We start from the raw sequence: 24,801 nt of genomic DNA on the forward strand, positions 1-24,801 counted from the left end.
TTTTTAATTCAGTATATATATATGTATTCATATATTCAGTATACACATGTATATATATTATTCAGTATATAGGTATGTATATATAATATATAATATATACATGTACATATATACATGTATTTTCAAATTCTTTTCCATTATAGCTTATTACAAGAAATTGAATATAGTTCCCTGTGCTATATACAGTGGGTCCTTGTTTTTTATCTATTTTATGTATAGTAATGTGGATCTTTTAATCCCAAACTCCTAATTTATCCCTCCCTCCTTTTCTTCTCTGGTAACCCAAGTTTGTTTTCTATGTCTGTGAATCTATTTCTGGTTTGCGAATAAAATTTGTATGTATTTTTAGATTCCACATATAAGTGATATTAGTGCTACTTGTTTTTCTCCATCCATGTTGCTGCAACTGGCATTATTTCATTCTTTTTTATGGCTGAGTAATAACACCCCCCCCCACACACACACACCCCAACCACACGTTGAGCCACTGATCTGTCGATGAACATCTAGGTTGTTTCCATGTCTTTTCAGATTATAGTTTTCCCTGGATATATGTCCAGGGAGTGGGATTGCTGGATTACATGGTAAGTCTATTTTTAGTTTTTTAAGGCACCTCTATACTGTTCTCCTTAGTGGTTACCCTGATTTACATTCCCACCAACAGTGTAGGAGGGTTCCTTTTTCTCCACACCCTCTCTGGCATTTATTTGTAGAGTTTTTAATTATGGCCATTCTGACTGGTATGAGGTGATAACCTCATTGTAATTTTGATTTCCACTTCTCTTATAATTAGTGATATTGAGCATCTTTTAATGTGCCTATTAGCCATCTGTACGTCTTTTTTTGACAAATGTCGATTTAGTCTTCTGCCCATTTTTTGATGGGGTTGTTGGTTTTTTTGTTACTAAGTTGTATTAGCTATTTGTATATTTTGGAAAATAAGCCCTTGTCAGTTGCATCATATGTAAATATTTTCTCTGAGTCTGTAGGTTGCCTTTTCTTTTTTTTATAAGGTTTCATTTGCTCTGTAAAATCTTGTTTGATTAGGCCCCATTTGTTTATTTTTGCTTTTATTTCTATTGCCTTCGGAGACTGGCCTAAGAAAACATTGGTATGATTTATGTCAGAGAATGTTTTGCCTATGTCCTTTTCTAGAAGTTTTATAGTGTCATTTCTTATATTTAAGTCTTTAAGCCATTTTGAGTTTATTTTGAATATGGTGTGAGGGATTGTTCTCACTTCATTGATTTACATGTGGCTGTCCAGCTTTCCCAACAACACTTGCTGAAGAGACTTTTTCTCCATTGTATATTCTTGCCTCCTTTGTCAAAGATTAATTGACCTTAGGTATGTGGGTTTATTTCTGGATTTTCTGTCCAGTTCCATTGATTTATGTGTATGTTTTTTGTACCAGTACCATACTGTTTTGATTACTGAAGGAGAGCTTTTTTTTTTTTACCTTTTTTTATTGAGTTATAGTCATTTTACAATGTTATGTCAAATTCCAGTGTAGAGCACAACTTTTCAGTTATACATGAACATACATATATTCATTGTCACATTTTTTTCCACTGTGAGCTACCACAAGATCTTGTATATATTTCCCTGTGCTATACAGTATAATCTTGTTTATCTATTCTGCATATAACTGTCAGTATCTACAAATTTTGAAATCCCAGTCTGAAGGAGAGCTTATTAATTTTTTAACAGACTTTATTTTTAGAGCAGTTTTAGTTTCTCAGCAAAACTGAGCAGAAAGCAAAGTTCTGCCACGCTTCTACGCCTGCACAACCTCATCCACTGTCAACATTTAACTTTTTATTTGATACTCTTTATCAGTTAAGCAGAATGATCCCATTAAAGATGTAGTGATATTGTTGGATTCCTTTGAGTAATTTTTGTATAGTTGCTTAATTAAAGGTGCATACTCACTCAAAGATAGATTGAATGAATGAAAAATGCTAGTATCATGTCTATAGGGATCCATGAGATGAAAAGCAGACAGGAAAGAGTAATAGTTTGTTCCTTTCAACTGTTGTCATTCTGTTAGAGGCAATTAGCATCTTGTAATGGGTACGGATATTGAAATTAGGCTGCCCTGGATTCAAGGCTTTATCCCTGTAGAGTAAATTGCTTTCCTTACACCTTACCCCTCCCTTTCACTTACGTATTTAGTTGTCAAACTAATTAAATAATTTATGTAACCAATACTGTTCTGTATCTGTTGTGTGCTAGAGGCACTATACTAGCTACTGGATTCTCAAACAGGTTCTTTTACTGGCTTTTGAACACACTCAGGTCTCTCCCACAGCCGCAGATTTCATTTTATTCCTGTTACTGTCTCCGTCTTCCCCTTTTTAGCCCGTCCTCTTAAAAGAGTTGTTGATACTCTCTGTCTCTATTTGTTCACTTCCTTCTGACTCCTACTTTGTCCATATTTTTCTACTGAAACATCTCCAACTAAGGTCACAGATAACCTCTGTATTAATTAGGATAATGCTATTGCTATACAAAATAGACCTCATAGAAAGCCCTTTTTTTTAAATTTGTAAAATAAGAGTTCATTATCACTGTATATAGCTTAGTAGGATGTTATAAGGATTCATCTAATGCATATAAAATGCTGAATATGTCATAAGTTCTCATGTATTGGTATGATTGCTATAACATATCACAAACTTAGATGCTTAAAACAATACAGATTTATTATCTTACAGTTCTGTAGTTTAGAAGTCCAAATTGGGTCTCATTGGCTTAAAATCAAGATGTTGGCAGGGCTTTGATCCTTCCTGGAGGCTCTGGGAGAAAATCTGTTTCCTTGCCCTTTCCATCTTCTCGAGGCTACCTGTATCCCTTGGATCGTGGTCTTTTTCCTGCGTCTTGAAAGCCAGCAACAGTAGACAGAGTTCTCATATCACATCATTCTGACCTCTTCTGCCTCCCTGTTCCATATTTAAGGACTCTTGTGATTGCCTTGGCCCCACCCAGAAGTCCAGGATATTCTCCATTTAAAGTCAAATGATATTGTGGAATACTACTCAGCAATAAAAAATGCTCTGTTGATACAGCAGCATGGATAAATCTCAAAGAAAGAAGCCAGACAAAATAGAGTGCATACTAATTCCATTTGTATAAAATTCTAGAAAATACATATTAATCTATAGTGACAGAAAGATCAGTGGTTGGCTGAGGGTAGGGTTAGTGGTAGAGGAAGAGCAGGATCACACAGGGACACAGTGACTATGTTGGAAATCATGAATATGTTCATTGTTTTTACCATGGTGATGTCATGATTATATGAATATACCAAAACTCATATCCATATGTCAAAAATACAGTACAATTTTAGTATGTAAAGTTTATGTCATTTTAAAATATTAACAATGTTTAAAGTTGTGAAATATACATAATAAATTTTTTTAAATAAATAAAGTCAGATGAGAAGCAGCATTAATTCTATCTGTGGTCTTAATCCCCACTTGCCACATAACCAAACACGTTCTCAAAATCCAGGGATTAGGATATCATTATCTTTGGAGGGTCATTGTTCCATGTACAACTCAGTAAATAGTAGCTATCTGATCACTTCTTACTTGAAAATTTTTTTCTAGACTATCATTACATGGCACAACATTGTTGCCTATTTCCTTCCCACACAACCATGTCCTACCCAGCCAAAAAATATTGGAGTTCCACAGGCTCAATCCTAGATCCTCTCCTGTTTTTGCTTGGTACTCTCTTCCTAGACAAGCTCATTCACTTTCATTGCTTGAATTACCATGTATTTGTAGATGACTCATGGATTTATGTCTCTCGACCAGACTTCAGTTTCCAGACCTGTGTACCCAACTGTCTCTTATTTTCTGCCAGTTCTTTCAAAGATACCTCAGTTTCAGCATATTCAAAACCAAGCTCATGATCCTTTTCCCCTGACTCTCCTTTAGAAAACCTCCCACAGCTCGTTCCTCTTGCACTTCTCTTCCTCAGTGAATGACACTACCATCCATCCATTAACACAAGCCAAGAACCTGTCTGTCTTGACACCTTCCTTGCCTTCTATATTTAGTCCATTACCAAGTCCTATGGATTTAGCCCAGATGGCTCTTGAGTCTGTTTCTCTCCATCTCTGTGACAACCATTCTGGTTCAAGCTACCATCATCTTTCCCTGGTCTAATGTGATAACCTCCTAGTATATCAATGTCCTTAATACCCCCCTACAAAACAGTCTGAATACCTTCAGTGTAATGTTTTCATGATAGATATAAATGACAGTAAAGACAGATATTGCCTCTGTTCACCTAATCTGGGTATTAACAGATACTAGACAGAAGATACGAAAGAAAATGGTGAATTTATCTTTCTGAAGAAAGATAACTGAGAGATGTCTTAGAATCCGAGGTCAGGCCTGGCCCTGGGTATGGTGAAGTAGGGAACTCATTTAAAAGACCCTGAGATAGTTCTCTATATTGCTTTCTCAGTGTGACCCTGGAACTTGGGTCTACTAATTAAGAATCTTCCCTGGATTTGCTTGGATGGGCACTACTAAGGTTTGACTTTACACTCCTCTTAATGTGTATCTGTTACTACCCCTTATCTAAGCTACACATTCTTTAAATATTTTTATTTTTGCTTGTCTGCTGTGTATCATCATGTTTTGTTTTATTCTTTCAAGTCTCTTATTTTTAAGTTCTGGGGATTATAGACAGTTTATATTTCCTCTGTGTACTGTCTATAAATATTTTAAATTATTACATTAAAAGCCCAAATATGTTAAAAAAATTCTGGCATCTTTTCCCTACCACCTTGTTTTACATACTCCTTCATTAGTGAACTGTTGAATCATTTAAGGCATTTTTTATTATGAGAATGCCATCCACAGGGGATGAATGAGGGGATTTTTTTTCTTTTTTTTAGGCAAGTACAGCATGAAGGATTGATTAAGCAATAAAGTAGGTACAGCTGGAGGTTATTTTACATAATTTCTTTTTTTTTCTTTTTTAATGAAGTATAGCCAGTTTGCAATGTGTCAATTTCTGGGGTACAGCGTGTTTCAGTCATACATATACATACATATATTCTTTTTCATGTTCTCTTTTATTATAGGTTATAGATGATATTGAGTATAGTTCCCTGTGCTGTACAGTATATATAGATATATTTTATCTATCCCATATATAGCCATTAGCATCTGTAAATCTTGAACTCTCAGTTTATTCCTTCCCTTCCCCCCCTCGTAACCATAAGTTTGTTTTCTATATCTGAGTCTGTTTGTTTTGTAAATAAGTTCATTTGTGTCTTTTTTTTTTTTGATTCCACATATGCATGATATCATATGGTATTTTTCTTTTTCTAGCTTACTTCGCTTAGAATGACAGTCTCCAGTTACATCCATGTTGCAACAAATGGCTTTTTTTTTTTAATGGTTGAATGGTATTCAATTGTGTATATATGTATACAGCACAGGGAATATAACTAATATTTTATAATGACTTTAAGTGGAGTGTAATCTATTAAAAATATGTCTATGTACATTACAACTTCTTTATCCAGTCATCTGCTGATTGACATTTTACATACTTCCTTGATTTCATTTTTCTATAGGCATGGCGAAAAAGTCAGTCTCAGCTCCAAGTGTGCAGAAATTGACCGAGAGATGATAAGTTCCCTTGGGGTTTCCAAATCTGTGCTAAATAATGTCATTTTCTGTCACCAAGAAGATTCTAATTGGCCTTTAAGTGAAGGAAAGGCTTTGAAGCAAAAATTTGATGAAATTTTTTCAGCGACAAGGTTTGTAACCTTTAATTAGATTTTGTAGCCTATTAAGTTATTGAGCCGTGGTTGCAATTTGGATGCTTCTTTTATGACTTCTCATCCATGGCAACCAGTGGGCATATTTCTTTTGGTTTTCTTTCTGTGCATCTTTATTTACCTGGTTGACAGTATGTATGTAACTTTTTTACTTACTGTTATGTCACAAGTATTTTCTAAGTTATTAAAAACTCTTTGTAAATGTAATCTTAATGATTGCATTATATTCTATTATTTGAATATATTGTAATTTACTTAGGCAGAAATCTGATTTTTATTTAATGTCTTCAAAGGTACATTAAAGCCTTGGAAACACTTCGGCAGGTACGTCAGACACAAGGTCAGAAAATAAAGGAATGTCAAACAGAACTAAAATATCTGAAGCAGAATAAGGAAAAAGCTTGTGAGATTCGTGATCAGATTACTAGCAAGGAAGCCCAGTTAACATCTTCAAAGGAAATTGTCAAATCTTATGAGAATGAACTTGATTCACTGGAGGTAATTTGATTTCTTGTGTCCTAAAGAGAAGGTTACCTTTTATCATGGTAGCTCTCACCCTAAAAGCACTTTTATTTTTCTGTGAATTTGAATGGTGTATTTCTTGAAAAAATTATCAGAGACTATATTAATGTTATGGTTAATGTCTTAGGTCTGTATTAGATGGGTAGTCTTAAAGTAACTGAAAGACCTTGGATTTGACAGTAATCAAATTTGTAGCATCATATTAAATTAGTAATATTTAAGTAATTAAGTAATACTTAAATGATGTACAGGTAATGACTCAACTTTACAGTTCTGTATTCTTAAGGAGATTTTTTTTTAATTGGCAGGTCTTTCTAGGGATTTTTTTATAATTTGCGGGATGTTCTTGACATTTCACAAAATTTGGAATTGATACATAACATGTTCATATGTTTGTTAATGAGTTAGCTTTTTTCTAAATTCTATGATTTATAAGAAAGACCTTCAAACCCTTTCATTCACTTCACAAGCATTTATTTAGTGTTTCCTGTGTGCCAGGGTGTACTGGACTTGGGGCTACAGGTACAAGGAGGACTACACCACCATCCTTGTCCCTTAAGGTGTTCTTAGTCTAAATAAGAGCATTCTTAAAAATGGCTTTCCTAAAGTTTCGATTTAAGAAAAAAAAATTTTAATTAATGACTTGTTTTTTAAAACTTACCTATAAATACTGGTGTAGATCTTTGAATTTTAATCTGGAAAAACTTTGGTTTTCTTTCCCAGTGCCCATTGACATGAATGCATCTTTTAGTGAATATTTATTGTTATGTGCATAGCACTGTGCCAAGTGCTCTTGGGGATAGGGAAGCCAGAGGCTTAGACTTGTTTTTAAAGAACTTATAATCTAGTTGGAGAAACAAGGAATATCTCTCAAAAGATAGTTAGGATTACAAAGAAGTAAAGTAAAGAGCTGTCTGAATAATATAGTTTAGAGCATAGGTTCTTTAGGAGCTAAAAGATGGAGACTGTGGCACAAGTGAGAAAAGAAAAAATGGATTAATTGGACTTTATCAAAATAAAAACCTTTTGTTCTGCAAACAATACCATCAAGAAAGCAAAAAGACACCCCATAGAATGGGAGAAAATATTTGCAAGTCACAAATCTCATAAAGAACTTTTATCTGGAATATGTAAAGAACCCTTATAACTCAATTTTAAAAAGGAAACAATTTGAAAATGGGCAAAGTATCTAAATAGATATTTCTCTAGGGAAGCTATGTGTATGTGTCCAATAAGCACATGAAAAGATGCTTGACATTATTCATCAGGAAAATGCAAATCAAAATCACAATGAGATACCACTTCACACCCACTAGAATGGGCTGTTAAGTCAAAAAGGTAGATAATAAGTATTGATAAGGATGTGGAGAAATTGGGACCCTCATACATGCTGGTGGGAATGTTAAATGGGACAGCCATTTTGGAAAACAGTTCAGCAGTTCCTCAGAATGTTAAACATGGAGTTGCTATATGACCTAGCAATTTTACTAAATGTCTTATTCCCAATACCAATTAAAACATACATCTACACAAAAAGTTCTATAGAAATGTTCATAGCAGTGTTATTTGTAATAGCCAAAAACTGGAAATAACTCAGATGTCCATTAACTAACTGATCAATAAAATGTGGCATATTCATATATGGAATATAATTCAGCTATAAGAAGGAATGAAGTTCTGATACATGGTACAATAGGCAGGAACCTCAAAACGTGCTAAGTGAAAGAAGCCAACCATAAAAGACCACATATTGTATGATTCCATTAATTTGAAATGTCCAGAATAGGCAAATCTATAGAGACAGAAAATAGATTAGCAGTTGCCTAAGGTAGTGAGTAGAGAGAAATGAATAGTGACTGCTAAGGGGCACAGGGTTTCTTTTTTGGAAGTGAAAATATAAGATTAGATTATGGGGATGTTTTCACAACGCTGTGAATATACTAAAAAATGTTGAAACAGGCGAATTGTATGGTATGGAAAAAAAGTACCAAAGTGACGGCCTTGAATAGAAATCTATCACAGGGCTTTCAATGAAAGAGTCAGAGCTGGGCTGGGCCATAAAAAGTGGAGAAGAATCAAATTAACAGACTAGAAGGCATTTTATTTTGTATTTTAAAAGTAATACATGCTCACCATGAAATTAAGGAAGAGTATTAGTTGAAAAGTAAGAGATGCTCTTCCCACTTCTCACCCTGACTTCCCACATGTATCCTACCAGCAGTTTTTTTTTTTTCAAAAATACAATATATATGTGTATACAAATATACACATGTATATATGTATTTATTCTCATGTACAAGCTTGTTAAAATAAGATTGTGTGAGGAAGAGCCTGGTTAAGTAAGTCAGGATAGAAGTGAAAGATAAGAATTGCAGTCAGATTATAAAGAACCTAATGGATTTAGAATGTAGTTCAATAGACAAAAGAGTGACAAAGTATGTTCTATTTTAGAACAAGTTGTCATAACTGTGTTTAGTTACTGTGATAATCACCAAGGTATTGGAACACATTTTCTTAGAGGCAGCCTGGTTGTAAAGATGACAAGCACACAGAAGGTAGAAAAAGACAAGAGCTGTGAGAGCTCTGAGGAGGAAGAGAATTTTCTGTCTGAGGTAGCCAGAGAGGATTTCATAGAACTGAATTTGGGGTGTGGTTTTGTTGACCTGAAATGGATAGGTAATTAGAGACACAAGGATAGTAAAATGCAAGCTATTTTTGAATAATATCAAGGAAATCCTTATAGTTGAAATGGAGTATTTATATAGGAAATAATGTCAGAGCTAAGTGATAATACCTAGTGTTTATTGAGCAGTGCCAGGATTCTAACCAAGGCTGTAGCAAACATTGAGGTGTTTGTATAGTTCTCTATCTATATTTAATTTTGGCTAGTTCTCCAAGGGCTCAATCTTATTCTCTCTGTCTTCAGAGACTGGCCCAGTGTCCGGCACTTAGCAGTGGTTCAATATTTATTAAGTGAATGATTTCCAAAGTCCTTTCTTAGCTCTAAGTTATGAGGATTCTTCCTTTCAGAGAACTCAGTATAAATTTTGAGTCAAATCACCTTTCCAGCATCCATCCAGAGGACAGTGTCATTTCAGTAGGGTACTATAATTCATGCTTTTCCATTTTTACAGATTTCTTCCATCTTCAGGATCTCTCTCATAACTTACTTTATTCCCATACTACCACATCCTATCCTGAACTTAATGCACTTAGGCCTGTTTTCCTTTCTTGCCTTCAGTGGAAATTGCTTGAGAAATTTGTTTTCAAGTTCAAAAGCACCCTTTGGCCCTTACTTATTCTTCCATACATTAGTTCATGGTCCTTGTATAGATAGGCTAACTGTCTGATTCTTTTGTTTTATTTCACACTAACACCTACGCTTTAAACACGCTGCTATATTTTTTTGTTGTCTTTCTGCTTGTCTTAGCTCCTTTTAATAGGTTGTGTGCTCTGAGGATAGAGCCTGTGTTTTGCACTTTGGGATTCAAGCCAAAACACAGATGTCAAAGAGGGAATCTCCAGGATCTGGCAACTGGCTGGATTTAAGGAATGAAGCAGCTGGAGATGTCACAAAAGATTCAAGCCAAGATAATGTTAATGCCCACCGAGACATAGTCAAAGCACTGATAAACGCTCAGACATTTCTGACAAGCAGGGTACCATAACGGAGTTGTTATATTCATTGCTCTTAAGAATCAATCCAGTTCTCTTTGTTACAGCGCTTAAGATATTTTCTGAACACAGAATATCTTTTTACGAGTAATATGAATGGTCCCCTTCATTGAAGGCCACTGTGTGCCCAAGTCACTGATCAAAACACTTTAAATGTATTATGTAAGCCCTACAGTAACCCTGAGCTTTTATAGGCAAGAAAACTGAGGCACAGGTGTTCATAATGGAAGTTAAGGGTAAAGCCAGGACTTGAGCCGAGACCTCTCAGATTCCTAAGCCCATCCTTTTTCTTTTTTAAGTCAGATTTATTGACATATAATTTGCATATAGTAAAATCCATCCTTTTGAAAATGTGTGGTTTGATGAGTTTGGCCGAATGCATACAGTAGCATTACTACTTTTTTTTTTTTAAATGAATGTACTGGGGATTGAACCCAGGACTTTGAGCATGCTAAGCATGCATTCTACACTGAGCTATTCCCTAAACCCCAGCATTACTACTGCTATAATTAAGGTACACATTTCCACAACCTCAGAAAGTTCTCTCAAGTCAGTTTGTAGTCAATCCCCTATCTCCACTTGGTAATCACTGATTTGTTTTCTGTTATTATAGTTTTGCCTTTTCCACAACACCTCATAAATGGAATCATACATTACATAGCCTTTTGTGTCTGGCTTCTTAGCATAATGCTTTTTAATTTGCCTGTGTTATTGCATGTATAGGTAGTTTGTTCCTTTTTATTGCTGAGGGTATTCTGTTGTATGGACATAGTAAAATTTGTTCATCCGTTCCATGGTTGATGGACACTGGTTTGTTAGGAGCTTTTAGCTATTATAAATAGAAGTGCTATCATTTTTTGTTTACAGATCTTTGTTTGGAGATGTTTTCATCTCTCTTGGGTAATATCCTAGGAATGGGATTACTAGGTTGTATGGTAAGTGTATGTTTAACCTTATGAGATGTCAGACTATTTTTCAAAGTGGCTGTACCATTTGGTAGTCCTACAGCAATGTATGGGTGTAGTTGAGCGTCATTCTTGTCACTTAGTGTTGTCAGTCTTTTATTTTAGCCAGTTGTAGTAGATGATTTTCTCATTGTGGTTTTAATTTGCATTTTCCTATGTTAATGGGTATTGAGAATCTTTTTATATGTTTATTTGCCATCTGAATATCTTTGGTAAAGTGTCTATTCCAATCTTTTGCCTATTTTCAGTAGGTTTTGAGGGTTTTTTTTTTGTCTTATTATTGAAGCTGTGACAGTTCTTTATGTAATATGGATACAAATCCTAGTCCGATATGTGTTTTGCAGATATTTTATTTTCTTTCCTACTTTCCAAAGGTCAGGAGTTTTTAATTTTGATTAAGTCTAGTTTATCAAATTTTGTTCTTAGTTTTTGCTTTTTGTTTTTCTTATCTAGGAAATATTTGCCTGACCCAAGGTCATAAAGATTTTCTTCTGTGTTTTCTTGAGGTTTTTATAGGTTGGATTTTTATGTTGAAGTATATGCCCCACTTTCAGGTTAATTTTTGAATATGGTGTGAGGTAAGGTTGAGGTTTACTTCTTTACATACAGACATCCAATCATTCCAGTGCCCAGAGCCTACAGTCTTTTTTTTTCTTTTCTTTTCTTTCTTTTTTTTTCTTTTTTTTTTTAATTGAAGTATAGTCAGTTTATAGTGTTGCATCAATTTCTGGTGTACAGCATGATGTTTCAGTCATACATATACATACATGTATTCCTTTTCATGTTCTTCATTATAGGTTACTACAAGATATTAAATATAGTTCCATGTGCTATACAGTATAAGCTTGTTGTTTATCCCATATATAGTTGTTAGCATCTGTAAATCTCAGATTCCCAATTTATTCCTTCCCATCCCCATCCTACCCTGGTAACCATAAGTTTGTTTTCTACGTCTGCAAGTCTGTTTCTGTTTTGTAAATAAGTTCATTTGTGTGTTTTTTTTAGTCCTCATATGAGTGATACAGTATTTTTCTTTCTCTTTCTTGCTTACTTCACTTAAAATGATGATCTCCAGGTCCATCCATGTTGCTGCAAATGGCATTATTTTATTCTTTTTTTTATCACTGAATAGTATTCCATTGTACAAATATAGTACAACTTCTTTACCCTGTCATCTGTTGATGGATTTTTAGGTTGTTTCCATGTCTTAGCTAATGTAAACAATGCTGCTATGAACACTGGGTGCATGTACCATTTGAATTAGAGTTTCCTCCAGATACATGCCCAGGTGTAGGATTGCTGAATCATATGGTAAGTCTATTTTTAGTTTTTTAAGGGATCTCTGTACTGTTTTCCAAAATGGCTACACCAAACTGCATTCCCACCAACACTTTAGGAGGGTTCCTTCTTCTCTACACCCTCTGTAGCATTTATTGTTTGTGGACTTTTTAATGTTGACCATTCTGACTGGTATAAGGTGATACCTCATTGTAGTTTTGATTTGCATTTCTCTGATAATTAGTGATACTGAGCAGTTTTTTTCATGTGCTTACTAGCCATTTGTATGTCTTCACTGGAGAATTGCTTGTTTAGCTCTTTTGCCCATTTTTGGATTAGGTTGTTTGTTTTTTGTTACTATGTTGTATGAGCTTTTTTGCATATTTTGGAGCTTAAGCCCTTGTCATTCACATCATTTGCAAATACTTTTTCCCATTCCATAAGTTGTCTTTTTGTTTTGTTTATAGTTTCCTTTGCTGTGCAAAAGCTTTTAAGTTTAATTAGATCCCATTTGTTTATTTTTGCTTTTATTTCTATTGCCTGGGTAGATTGCCCTAGGAGAACATTGCTAAGGTTTATGTCAAAGAATGTTTTACCTATGTTCTCTTCTAGGAGTTTTATAGTATCTTGTCTTATGTTTAAGTCTAAGCCATTTTGAGTTTATTTTTATGTATGGTGTGAGGGAGTGTTCTAACTTCATTGATTTACATGCTGCTGTCTAGCTTTCCCAACACCACTTGCTGAAGAGACTGTCTTTACTCCATTGTATGTTCTTGCCTCCTTTGTCAAAGATTAATTTACCAAAAATTTGTGGGTTTATTTCTGGGCTCTCTATTCTGTTTCATTGATCTATGTGCCTGTTTTTGCACCAATACCATGCTGTTTTGATTTCTGTAACTCTGAAGTATTGTCTGAAGTCTGGGAGGGTTATTTCTCCAGCTTCGTTCTTTTTCTTCAATATTGCTTTGACAATTCTGGGTCTTTTGTGATTCCATATAAATGTTAGGATTATTCGTTCTGTGAAAAATGTCCTGGGTAATTTGATAGGTATTGCATTAAACCTGCAGATTGCTTTGGGTAGTATGGCCATTTAAACAATAATAATTCTTTCAATCCAAGAGCATGGGATATCTTTCCATTTCTTTAAAATCATCTTCAATTTCCTTAGTCAGTGTTTTGTAGTTCTCCATGTGTAAGTCTTTCACCTCGTTGGTCAGATTTACTCCTAAGTATTTTATTTTTTTGGATGCAATTTTAAAAGGGATTTTTTTTTTACTTAACTTTTCTGATCTTTCATTGTTATTGTAAAGAAATACAACTGATTTCTGTATATTAATCTTGTATCCTGCTACCTTGCCAAATTCTTTTGTCAGCTGTAGTAGTTTTTGTGTGGAGCCTTTGGGATTTTCTATATATTGTATCATGTCATCTGCATGTAGTCATAATTTTACCTCTTCTCTTCCAATTTGGATCCGTTTTACATTTTTTTTCTTGACTGATTGCTATGGCTAAAATTTCCAATGCTGTGTTGAATGGAAGTGGTGAGAGTGGGCATCCTTGTCTTGTTCCAGATTTTAGCGATAAGCAGAGCCTACAGTCTTTATTGTTATACCACCCTGCCTCCCAATCTCATCTCCCATTTTTAAGTACATAGCTTTATGCAAGTCCTCTGAGTCTCCTACTTAGCCTGTACAGGTATGCTTCTCCTTATTGTGCTTTGTAGATACTGCATTTTTTACACATTGAAGGTTTGTGCCACAGCAACCCTACATTAAAGCAGGTCTATTGGTGCCTTTTTTCCAGTCGCATTTGCTCACTTTGTTTTTCTGTGTTATGTTGAGGTAAGTGTTGCAATATTTCAGTCTTTATCATTATTATATTTATTGTGGTGATCTATGATCAGTGATCTTTGATATTACTATTGAAATTTTTGGGGGGTAGAGCAGTCAGAATGCTAATATAAAACAGTGACTTTAATTGATAAATGTTGTGTGTGTTCTGACTGCTCTACTGACCAGCCATTTCCCCCATCTTTCTCTGTTTCTTTGAGCCTTTCTACTCCCTGAGACACAACAATATTGAAATTAAACCAATTAATAATCCTACAGTGACCTCTAAGTCTTCAAGTGAAAGGAAGAGTCACACGTCTCTCACTTTAAATCAAAAGCTAAGAATGATTAAGCTTAGTAAGGAAGGTATATGAAAAGCCAAGACAGGCTGAAAGCTAGGCCTCTTCTGCCAATTCATTAGCCAAGTTGTGAATGCAAAGCAAAGTTCTCAGAGGAAATTAAAAGTGCTACTCCAGTAAACACACAAATGATAAGAAAGTGCAACAGGCTTAGTGCTGATGTGGAGAAGGTTTTAGTGGTCAGAAGATCAAAGCAGCCACAACATTCCCTTAAGTCAAAGCCTAATCCAGAGCAAGGTCCTAACTCTCTTCAATTTTGTGAAGGCCAAGAGAGGTAAGGAAGCTGTAGAAGACAAGTTTGAAAATAGCAGAGGTTGATTCTTGAGATTTAAGGAAAGAAGCCATCTCTGTAACATAAAAGTGCAAAGTGAAGCAGGAAGTACTGATGTAGAAGCTAGAGCGAGTCATCCAGAAGATCTAGTTAAGATCATTAATGAAAGTGGCTACACTACCCAGCAGATTTTCATTGGAGACAAAACAGCCTTTTATTGGAAGGAGATGGCATCTAGGACATTCATAGCTAGAAAGGAGAAGTTAATACCTGGCTTCAGAGTTTCCAAGGACAGGCTCACGGTTGTTGTTAGGGACTAATGCAGCTTGTGACTTTAAGTGGAAGCCAGTGCTCATTTACCATACCAAAAGTCCTAGGGCCCTTAAGAATTACGCTAAATCTACTGTGCCTGTGCTCCATAAATGGAGCAACAAAGGCTGGATGACAGCACATTTGTTTACAACATGGTTTACTGAATATTTTAAACTCACTGTTGAGATCTACTGCTCAGTAAAAAAAAAAAAAAAGAATTTTTTTCCAAACTATTACTGCTTATTAACCATGAATCTGGTCACTCAAGAGCTATGATGGAAATGAACATGAGATTCACGTTGTTTTCATGCCTGCTAACACAACATCCATTCTACAGCCCATAGATCAAAGAGTCACTTTGACTTTCAATTTTTTTGAAGAAATACATTTCATAAGGCTCTTGCTGCCATAGACGTGATCCCAATACGGATCTGGGTAAATTGAAAACCTTCTGGAAAGGATTCACCATTCTAGATGTCATTAAGAACATTCATGATTCAGGGGAAGAGGTCAAAAAGTGAACATTGTGGTTTTTTTAGATGTAATACTATTGCATACTTTTACAGTATTGTGTAAACAGTTTTCATATGCACTGTGAAGCCAAAAAAATTCATTTGACTTGTTTTATGGTGATACTCACTTTATTGTAGTGATCTGCAACTGAACCTGCTGTATCTCTGAGGTTTGCCTGTAGTGTCGTGATGATTAGAGAGAATGTACAGCAGCACTTAGTACAGTGTCTGCAGTAGAGGTATTTAGTCAGTGATAGCTGTGACTATTATTATTGGTAAAATTACTTTTTCAGATCTCTCATTCAGCTAACATACTGAACACCTGTTACATGTCCTGGGGATGCATTAGTGAACAAAGTTAAAGTTTCTATGGTGATTACATGCTACCCATTAGTATACAAATCACAAAATATGGTATTAATGTAATTTTATTAAATGACATTGAAGGTAAGGATGCATTTTGATGCAGCTATGAAGGCCTACAACTAATATCTGTAATAATGATGTTAGTTAAAAAATTACATTCTAAAAATGTCTTAGAAAAGGAATTGGTCAGCCTTGGAATCATAGAGGCAAACCCTGGAAGAGTATCCCAACATCATTCAAGGAGAGAATACTCTGAGCCAGGTCACTCATGTTCCTCATAAGGTAACCACCTGTCCCTGGAAGCAGGCCACTGAGATCGTTTGTCGCACTTCACTTGCCCTCAGTCCTCTGTGCTTGAGCAGACTTTGAATCAAAATATAGTTTTCCATGTAAATTTACCTACAGGCTCAGGATGCACTGGTGACACACCATGAGTTTCTAGTCCATGCAGTAGTTCTGTTTTCTTTTTTAATAAGCATAATAGTTAACCTTTAAGGAGTAAGTTCATAAAATGTGATACTTTTATCACATTTGTGATAATGTGATAATGTAGCTCTAAGTACCCAATGAATGAATGATTTTTATGGGAGGTGTTGAGGGCAAGGGATGGGCTTTGGAGTTGGTAGTGGAGTTTAACTCCTGCTTTTCTTTACTAGCTGTGAGGAGTTGGACAACTTACTTAATGTCTCTGATCCTCAGTTTCTCTCTGCCCCCTTGATAGCATTGTTAGCATTAAATGAGATCACTTTTACTAAGTGAGTGGCCCTGGGACATCTTATTATCTTTAATTATTTACAGTGTAAACTACAGTGAATTTTATTAAGAAGAGTGTTTATTTTCAGGATCGTCTAAAAGAAATTGAACAAAATCTCTCTAAAATCATGAAACTTGACAATGAAATTAAAGCCTTGGATAGCCGGAAGAGGCAGATGGAAAAAGATAATAGTGAACTGGAGCAGAAAATGGAAAAGGTTTGTGGTAGTAGAATTTTGTTCTCCTTCAGAATTTTGAGGTTTAGTGTAATGAACCTCATTTGATTCTGTTTTGCCCCTCATATTTTGAAACAAACATACACATTTTGATGTTTGTGTTACTTCCATGCTTACATTAAAAGGAAGGATACTGAATAAGCTTTGGTATTTTGTACCTCAGAGTGATACCTTGTATTTCCCGTTACTTATTAAACGTCTTCATTTTGGTTCTACATAGGTTTTTCAAGGGACTGATGAGCAACTAAATGAGTTATATCACAATCATCAGAGAACAGTAAGGGAGAAAGAAAGGAGACTGATAGACTGTCAGCGTGAACTGGAAAAATTAAATAAAGAATCTAGGCTTCTCAATCAAGAAAAATCAGAACTACTTGTTGAACAGGGTAGGTCTTTTTCCCTATTATAGTATTATGCATTTTCTGCATACATAAATGATGAGTCTCCATGGAATTACACTGAGTGAAAAAAAGTCAATCTCAAAAGATTATGTAGAGTATGTTTCCATTTTATATAACATTTGGAAATGCCAAAATTTTAGAAATACAGAACTAGATTAGTGATTGCCAGGGATACCCAGTAGGAGGAGGGGCAAGAGAAAGGTTAGTGTGGTTATGGTTTTAAAAACAATAAGGGAGATTCTTGTGGTATTGGAACTGTTCAGTATCTCGACTGTCATGTTGTATATATGAACCTACACAGTCGATAAAATTATATAAAACTTAATACAAACATACATGAGTAAAACTGGGGAAACCTGAATAAGATTGATGGATTATATCACTGTCAATATCCTTGTGATATTATACTATTGTTTTGCAGATTACTAAAAGAAAACACTTTTTTTTTTCTACTCAGAACAATTCTGATACCAGATTTTTCCACACTAAGCAATCCTCCAATTTTCAGTGGACATCAGCTGAGTGTCATATAATTTAATTCCTTTCTCACACTCACTGTCCAGACAGCACAGACCCCACAGGTTAGGAGCTCAGTCTCATGAGACTGCCTCCCACTGCACTTCAGATACCAATCCCACGTCCTAGGTTGTCTGGCACCTGTACTTCTGAAATACTATGATTATGTTTTTTTAAAGGTCGTCTACAGCTACAGGCCGATCGTCATCAAGAACATATTCGAGCTAGAGATTCATTGATTCAGTCTTTGGCAGCACAACTAGAATTGGATGGCTTTGAGCGTGGACCATTCAGTGAAAGACAGATAAAAAATTTTCACAAACTTGTGAGAGAGAGGCAAGAAAGGGAAGCAGAAACCACCAGCCAACTGATAGTAAATATTGTTTACTTTTTTGTGTGTCAGATTCTCTAGTAGAATTGTTTTAAATTTAGGGTGGACCTTATTTTGTCATATTTTTGAATTAGTGTTAGAATAAAATTTGCTATGAACTAGGAAAAAAGCCTTAATGGAAGCAAATTTTTTAAAAGTTTGTAATGTTAAAAATATGAAGAAAATACAGGCCTATTTTTTTTTGTTTTTGGTTTTGTTTTTTGGGGGGGTAAATTTCCTTTTTAAAGCTAATCATATAGAAAAAGTTTGCTCAGAGTTAATAATGATTGTCTCTGGGAGATTGTTGTTACATTTTTTCATACTTGGCTATATTTTCCTCAGTGTGCATGTGTTACTTTTGCAGTGAAGAAACTTTCTTAATGAATTTTTTAAAAAATATTTTATTTATTTATTATTGTATTGCTTAATTATTTATTTTTTTTATTTTGGCAGGGAAGGGAGGTAATTGGGTTTATTTATTTTTGAGGGAGGTACTGGGACTGAACCCAGGACATCGTGCATGCTAAGCATGCACTCTACCACTTGAGCCCTCTACCCTCCTTAAAGAATTTTTTTAGTGAAAAAAATTGTTAATGCTCATTCTTCTCATATGTATTTAGAATGACTTTGCAGAAAAAGAGACACTGAAACAAAAACAGATAGATGAGATAAGAGATAAGAAAACTGGACTGGGAAGAATAATTGAGCTAAAATCAGAAATCCTAAGTAAGAAGCAGAATGAGCTGAAAAATGTGAAGTATGAATTACAGCAGTTGGAAGGATCTTCAGACAGGATTCTTGAACTGGACCAGGAGCTCACAAAAACTGTAAGATATTATTTGAGTAATGTAATTTTAAGGGGTAAGACATTTAGAATCTTACATTCTAAAGTATTTTATCTGTTGCTTATCCTAAGATTATGACTTCTTAATTAAAATTCTTAATCACCTAACTCTTGTCCTGGAATTTGGTGGACTGAAAATTAGAATTACCTAAGGAAGCTTTTAAAAAATACCTTTTCTTAGACCTTAGACCTTCCAAATAAAAATCTCTAAGAGTGGGGCATGGAAATGTGTGTTCAAAACAAAACTAGGTGATTCTTATGATACCTTGGTTAAGAGCCACTTATCTAAGTTAAAAAAAAAGTTTTTTTCCCTTTAGGTTCCACACATTAGGTTTTATATGATTATTACCATGTTCTCACTTTTTCCATGGAGAAAGTTTCTTAGCCCACCTCTTCCTTTCATGAATTTCCAAAATTTCTTCCTTGTTTCTAATCTGTCCCTTGCCTTCACATCTTCACTACCAAAATAAGCATCCTAAAAGCTTGGCAAATCCCCCTTTCAGATCACATCTTGATAATTTAAATATTTCTTTTTGCTCCCAAACTTAACCATATAGCATACATTTTTGTCAGTTTAGCACTTTATCACAGTATTACTCTGTTGTGATGGGGAGGTACTGGTCAGGGACCACACCACACTATTCTTAGTTTCTATATGCCAGGCAGTGTAGTCAGTTACATAGGTACTTTATAAATGCTTAATTATTGACTGAAGAGTCACTAAACTGTACAGGTCAACGTATTTCTCTTAATTTTGCCCTAATTCTCGTATTTCCCTCCTGTTTGACCCTTCCAGATTTATTTACTAATTCTCTACCATTATAATATAGTAAGGTAACTTTGTAAGATTTTTTTCTTAAAAATCTTATTCCCTTTGTTTTTTCTGTTGTTGTATAAAAGGATACAGTAATACTTTGACCATTCTGAGAAGTAGCTGATTTCTAATACACTTTGTGATTATTTTAACACAAATATATAAACCTGTGCATTTGTTTGAATTATTGATAAGGAACGTGAGCTAAGCAAGGCTGAGAAAAACAGCAACATAGAAACTCTAAAAACAGAAGTAATAAGCCTTCAAAATGAGAAAGCAGACTTAGACAGGATCCTGCGTAAATTGGACCAGGAGATGGAGCAGTTAAACCATCATACAACAACACGCACCCAGATGGAGATGCTGACCAAAGACAAAGTATGACCTTTCTTTTTGTTCTAATTATAATTTCTGGTATTTAAATAGCTTATTTTACATTTATAATTGTTATTCTGTGCAGTATCTAGTTGGTATTGTCTTTATATTTTGGGGATTAAGTGAGCTTAATACTCTAAAAATGGACTGTCAAGCTTAAAACCTATTTTCTAATTACAAAAAAAATGGAGAAATATATATAAGCACATACATAGAAATTGCTATTAATTTTTATTGATTACTATACAGAAGTTTTAATTTTTTTCTCTTATGGCTTAGGAGGTCCACCCCCACTTTAAGACTTTAAGAAATCTTATATTTTCTTACATTTTTATAGTTCTATTTTTTAAGCCTAAAAGTTTAATCAATCTAAAATTTATTTTTGTTCTTTATGTAATGTGGAGATAATGAGCTTTATTTTTTAAAGATTTTTTTTCTCCTTTAGGCTGACAAAGATGAACATATCAGAAAAATAAAGTCTAGGCACAGTGATGAATTAACTTCATTGCTAGGGTATTTTCCCAACAAAAAACAGCTCGAAGACTGGCTTCATAGTAAATCAAAAGAAATTAATCAGACCAGGGACAGACTTGCCAAACTGAAGTAAGTAGTTACAACATTTGAAGATGTAGTAGAGCTCTTATTTCATAATTTCATTTTTAATTATTTTAAGATCATTTATTGTCATGAAATGGTATGTCTTATTCATTGACTTTGTCCTATATTTTACAAATTAAGTAAAATGGTAACAGATGGTAATTTGGACCTCTTGTTCCTTGAAGGTTTGCAGAACTAAGTTAAGAAGATTAAAATTCTCCTTTATAAAAAGTGAGATCTGAAACTATTAAACTCCTAGAAGATAACATAGGGGGAAAGCTTCATTATATTGAAATTAGCAAAGATTTCTTGGGTATGACACCAAAAGCACAGACAACAGAAGCAAAAATAGACAAATGGGACTACATCAAACTTAAAAATGTCTAAATAGCAAAGGAGATGATCATCAGAAGGAAAAGGCAATCCACAGAATGGGAGAAAATATTTGTTAACTATATATCTGATATTATCCAGAATAATAACTCCTACAACTCAATAATAAAAAAAAATACCCAGATTAGAAAATGGGCAAAGGACTTGAATAGACTTTTCTCCAAAGAAGATGTACAAATGGCCAACGAGCACATGGAAAGATGCTCAAAATCACTAATCATCAGGGAAATGCAAATCAGAACCACAGTGATACATCCCTTCACACCAGTTAGGATGACATTACTATCAAAAAAACAAAATAACAAGTGTTGGTGACGATATTGAGAAATTGGAACCCTATGAATTATTAGTGGGAACATAAAATGGTGCAGTTACTATAGAAAACCTGGAGGCTTTTCAAAAAGTTAAGAATTACTGGATGATCCAGCAATTCCACTTCTGAGTATACATTTAAATGCATTAAAAACATGATCTTGAAGAGGTATTTGCTAATCCTTGTTCATTGCAGCATTATTCATAGTAGCCAAGAGGTGGAAGTAAACAAGTATTCATGGATGAAGGAATAAAGGAAATTTGATATATGTATAATGGAATATTATTTATCTTTTAAAAAGGACATCTCATATGTTACAACTTGATGAACCTTGAGGACATTACACTAAGTGAAATAAACTAGTCACAAAAGACAAATAGTGCATGGTCTACTTACATGAAGTATCCAAAGTTGTCAAACTCTTAGGAAGTATATAGAATGGAGATTCAAAGCAGCCAGAAGCCAGGTGACTGGTGGGGGTGATGGAGGGAGAAGGGGAGTTGTTCAGTGGGTACAGAGTGTCGGTTTTGCACAATGAAAAAGTTTTAGAGCTCTGTTGCACAACAGTGTGCATATAGTTAACACTACTGTACTGTACACTTAAAAATATTAAGAAAACATTAAGATGTTAAATTTTATGTTTTTCCCACAGTTTAAAAAAGTGATCAATTTTTTCAGAAACCACCTTGAGTGGTGCTTGGATAAGAGGGTCAGAAATTACACACACACACACACACACACACACACACACACACACAGAAAAATTCCACACAGATCTTTGAGGAATATAATGGATTTGGACATGTTATATTGTGTTTCTCGTGAAAATGTCTGTTAGGGAATAGAATTTTGGAGTTTGAAGTTCAGAAGATTGGAAGTTGTTGCTTTGTAAGTGATAATTAGAGTCAAGTAGAGTCACTTGAAGGAGTTATACAAAGAGAAAAGAAAGAATTATAGTCAGACTGCTGGAAAACACTAACATTTAAACTGTTGGCAGGCAAAGGAAGAGGAGAAAGTGAAGAGCCAGACAGGAGTGGTGTCTGGGATGCCTTGAGAAAATAGTCTTCCAAGGAGGGGGTCAACAGTGTTTGGTGCTGCTAAGATAGTAATCTTGACGAGCAGTGCTCAGTGGCTAGGATGGCCTTCATCTGCATGCTATTTTTCTTCCAAATTTCACTGTGACTCACAATGGGAATTATCAGGATGAGGCATGTGTGCACTTACAGTTATTTGAAACTAATTTCTTAAAATAATACCTAGCCTAACTGTGCACAGTCTACTCCAATATAGTCTACATGTTTTTTAATTTTTAAAAAAATGCTGAATACAATGTATTAAATTGATTACATTACTTGCTTAGTGCATCATAGCCTGTAAATTGAAAAACCTTGATCTGTGTGGCTGGCTAGGATGGTATTTAAGAGTTAAAGTGGAGATAAATTGTACTTGCGAGCAAAGTCTTTGATGAATGAGAGGGAATGAATGATCAGGTTGTAAGTAGATGACTGCAACCAGGAGGGGAAGTTTTTATAGGAGACAACGGAAGAACAATTGTGAAAGGATCCAAATGGAATTAGGAGGATGTTTCCCTTTTCTCTCCCTCCAGTAGATCCAGCAAGCATATTCTCCTTGCTGAGGCCCTTAATCCAAGATTAAGACAATGAACCCCCATAAAGCAGGCAGAGTTTTGTCTATACACGTTTTTCTGGGAGCAGGCCTATGACCAGGGTTGGCAGGTGAGTCAGTGTCCTAGGGTTCAGGCAGTAGTGAGCTATTGCCATGACTTCTTGATAAAAAGTACTTGGTCAGAGCAAACCTTTATAATATTTGTTGGCAGAATTTGTTTTGGATCTACCTACTCAAACTTTTCAAACTTACTTCCTATGTTTTAAAATTGTAATCCATATTTGGTCTTATTTTAGCAAGGAACTAGCTTCAGCTGAGCAAAATAAAAATCATATAAATAATGAGTTAAAAAGGAAGGAAGAGCAGTTATCCAACTATGAAGACAAGCTGTTTGATGTCTGTGGTAGCCAAGATTTCGAAAGTGATTTAGACAGGCTTAAAGAGGAAATTGAAAAATCCTCAAAACAACGAGGTAAGTTAATCTACTTTATATTATCAAGGCATTTTAACATTTTTGAATTTTCATTCACAAGTAACTACTAAGGATGGAAGATTTTAAAACTTGGTTCTGGAGCCAGGGGGCTTAAGTTTTAGTCCTGGTTCTACAGCATACTTGCTATGTCTTTGGGCAAATTGTTAAAGCCTTTGTATACTTCAGGTCATTACTTGAGGACAGAATTGCCTACCACATGTAGGGTGTTAGGGAGGAGTAAATCAGATTATAGTTGTAGAGCTCTTAGAATAGTTTCTGGCACATAATAAGCTCTTAAATTTTATTATACTTTTTTGTGTGTTACCAGAAAATAATTTATACAAATCTGAATGTATTGTGCCCTTTGGGAGAAGATATAAATATCAGAATTTTTATTTCTTCCATAATGTGTTTATAATGCAGGAATAATAATCATATATTTACAGAAAAGGCTGTAACCATATTGATAAAACTATATTTTATATTCTTTTCACTGGGAATATATTTTCTTAAAAAGCCATGTTGGCTGGAGCCACGGCAGTTTACTCCCAATTCATTACTCAGCTTACGGATGAAAACCAGTCGTGTTGCCCTGTCTGTCAGAGAGTTTTTCAGACAGAAGCTGAATTACAAGAAGTCATCAGTGATTTGCAGTCTAAGCTGCGGCTTGCTCCAGATAAACTCAAGTCAACAGAATCAGAGCTAAAGAAAAAAGAAAAGCGGCGTGATGAAATGCTGGGACTTGTGCCCATGAGGTGAGAATGTGGATTTACTGTTACTGTGCATGTAGCTGTCCAATGCCTAGCATGTGGTAGATATCAGTAAGCATGAGATGAATGAATAAAAGTTAAAGTCAGGATTCTAAGCCAGTATACCCATCTCATGTTTATGTGATAACAAAAAATAATTACTTTGTTTTAAGGTAAGCTTGCTTTTTAAACTAATCACAAGGTAGATATAATCTGTGTGTGTATATTTTTCCTGAGACTTGACTTAAGGGCAGAAATTTTGACAGATTTATAACAGTTTGCTTTTGTGTCACTTTCTGAACCCAGCAAAAGAATTAAAGTACTGGAAAGCTCCCCCAAAGGCAAATTTTAAACTATGCTTTTATATCTTTCCCACTTTCAAAAAGAATGAATCATAGATGGTTTCTATAGTTATTTTCCCTTGCTTGCATAAGAAATTCAGAT

General features: G+C 34.7%; 2 protein-coding genes across 5 annotated transcripts in view; one reads left to right on the plus strand and one right to left on the minus strand.

The window, feature by feature from the left end:
- The window catches only part of RAD50 (RAD50 double strand break repair protein), a 209,941-nt gene that overhangs the window by 148,868 nt on the left and 36,272 nt on the right, over window positions 1-24,801 (plus strand). For all 4 annotated transcript variants that reach the window (XM_032476688.1, XM_032476689.1, XM_032476690.1 and 1 more), the window contains 10 exons: window positions 5,603-5,788; window positions 6,103-6,307; window positions 16,741-16,869; window positions 17,108-17,273; window positions 17,984-18,177; window positions 18,795-19,001; window positions 20,028-20,210; window positions 20,653-20,810; window positions 23,433-23,608; window positions 24,126-24,363. In XM_032476688.1, the coding sequence (XP_032332579.1) occupies window positions 5,603-5,788; window positions 6,103-6,307; window positions 16,741-16,869; window positions 17,108-17,273; window positions 17,984-18,177; window positions 18,795-19,001; window positions 20,028-20,210; window positions 20,653-20,810; window positions 23,433-23,608; window positions 24,126-24,363 (1,842 nt within the window). The remainder of the gene's footprint in view (window positions 1-5,602; window positions 5,789-6,102; window positions 6,308-16,740; window positions 16,870-17,107; window positions 17,274-17,983; window positions 18,178-18,794; window positions 19,002-20,027; window positions 20,211-20,652; window positions 20,811-23,432; window positions 23,609-24,125; window positions 24,364-24,801) is intronic.
- The window catches only part of KIF3A (kinesin family member 3A), a 199,943-nt gene that overhangs the window by 24,252 nt on the left and 150,890 nt on the right, over window positions 1-24,801 (minus strand). The window lies entirely within an intron of this gene.

The sequence above is a fragment of the Camelus ferus genome, chromosome 3, assembly GCF_009834535.1.
Source record: "Camelus ferus isolate YT-003-E chromosome 3, BCGSAC_Cfer_1.0, whole genome shotgun sequence".
NCBI classification, from domain to species: domain Eukaryota; kingdom Metazoa; phylum Chordata; class Mammalia; order Artiodactyla; family Camelidae; genus Camelus; species Camelus ferus.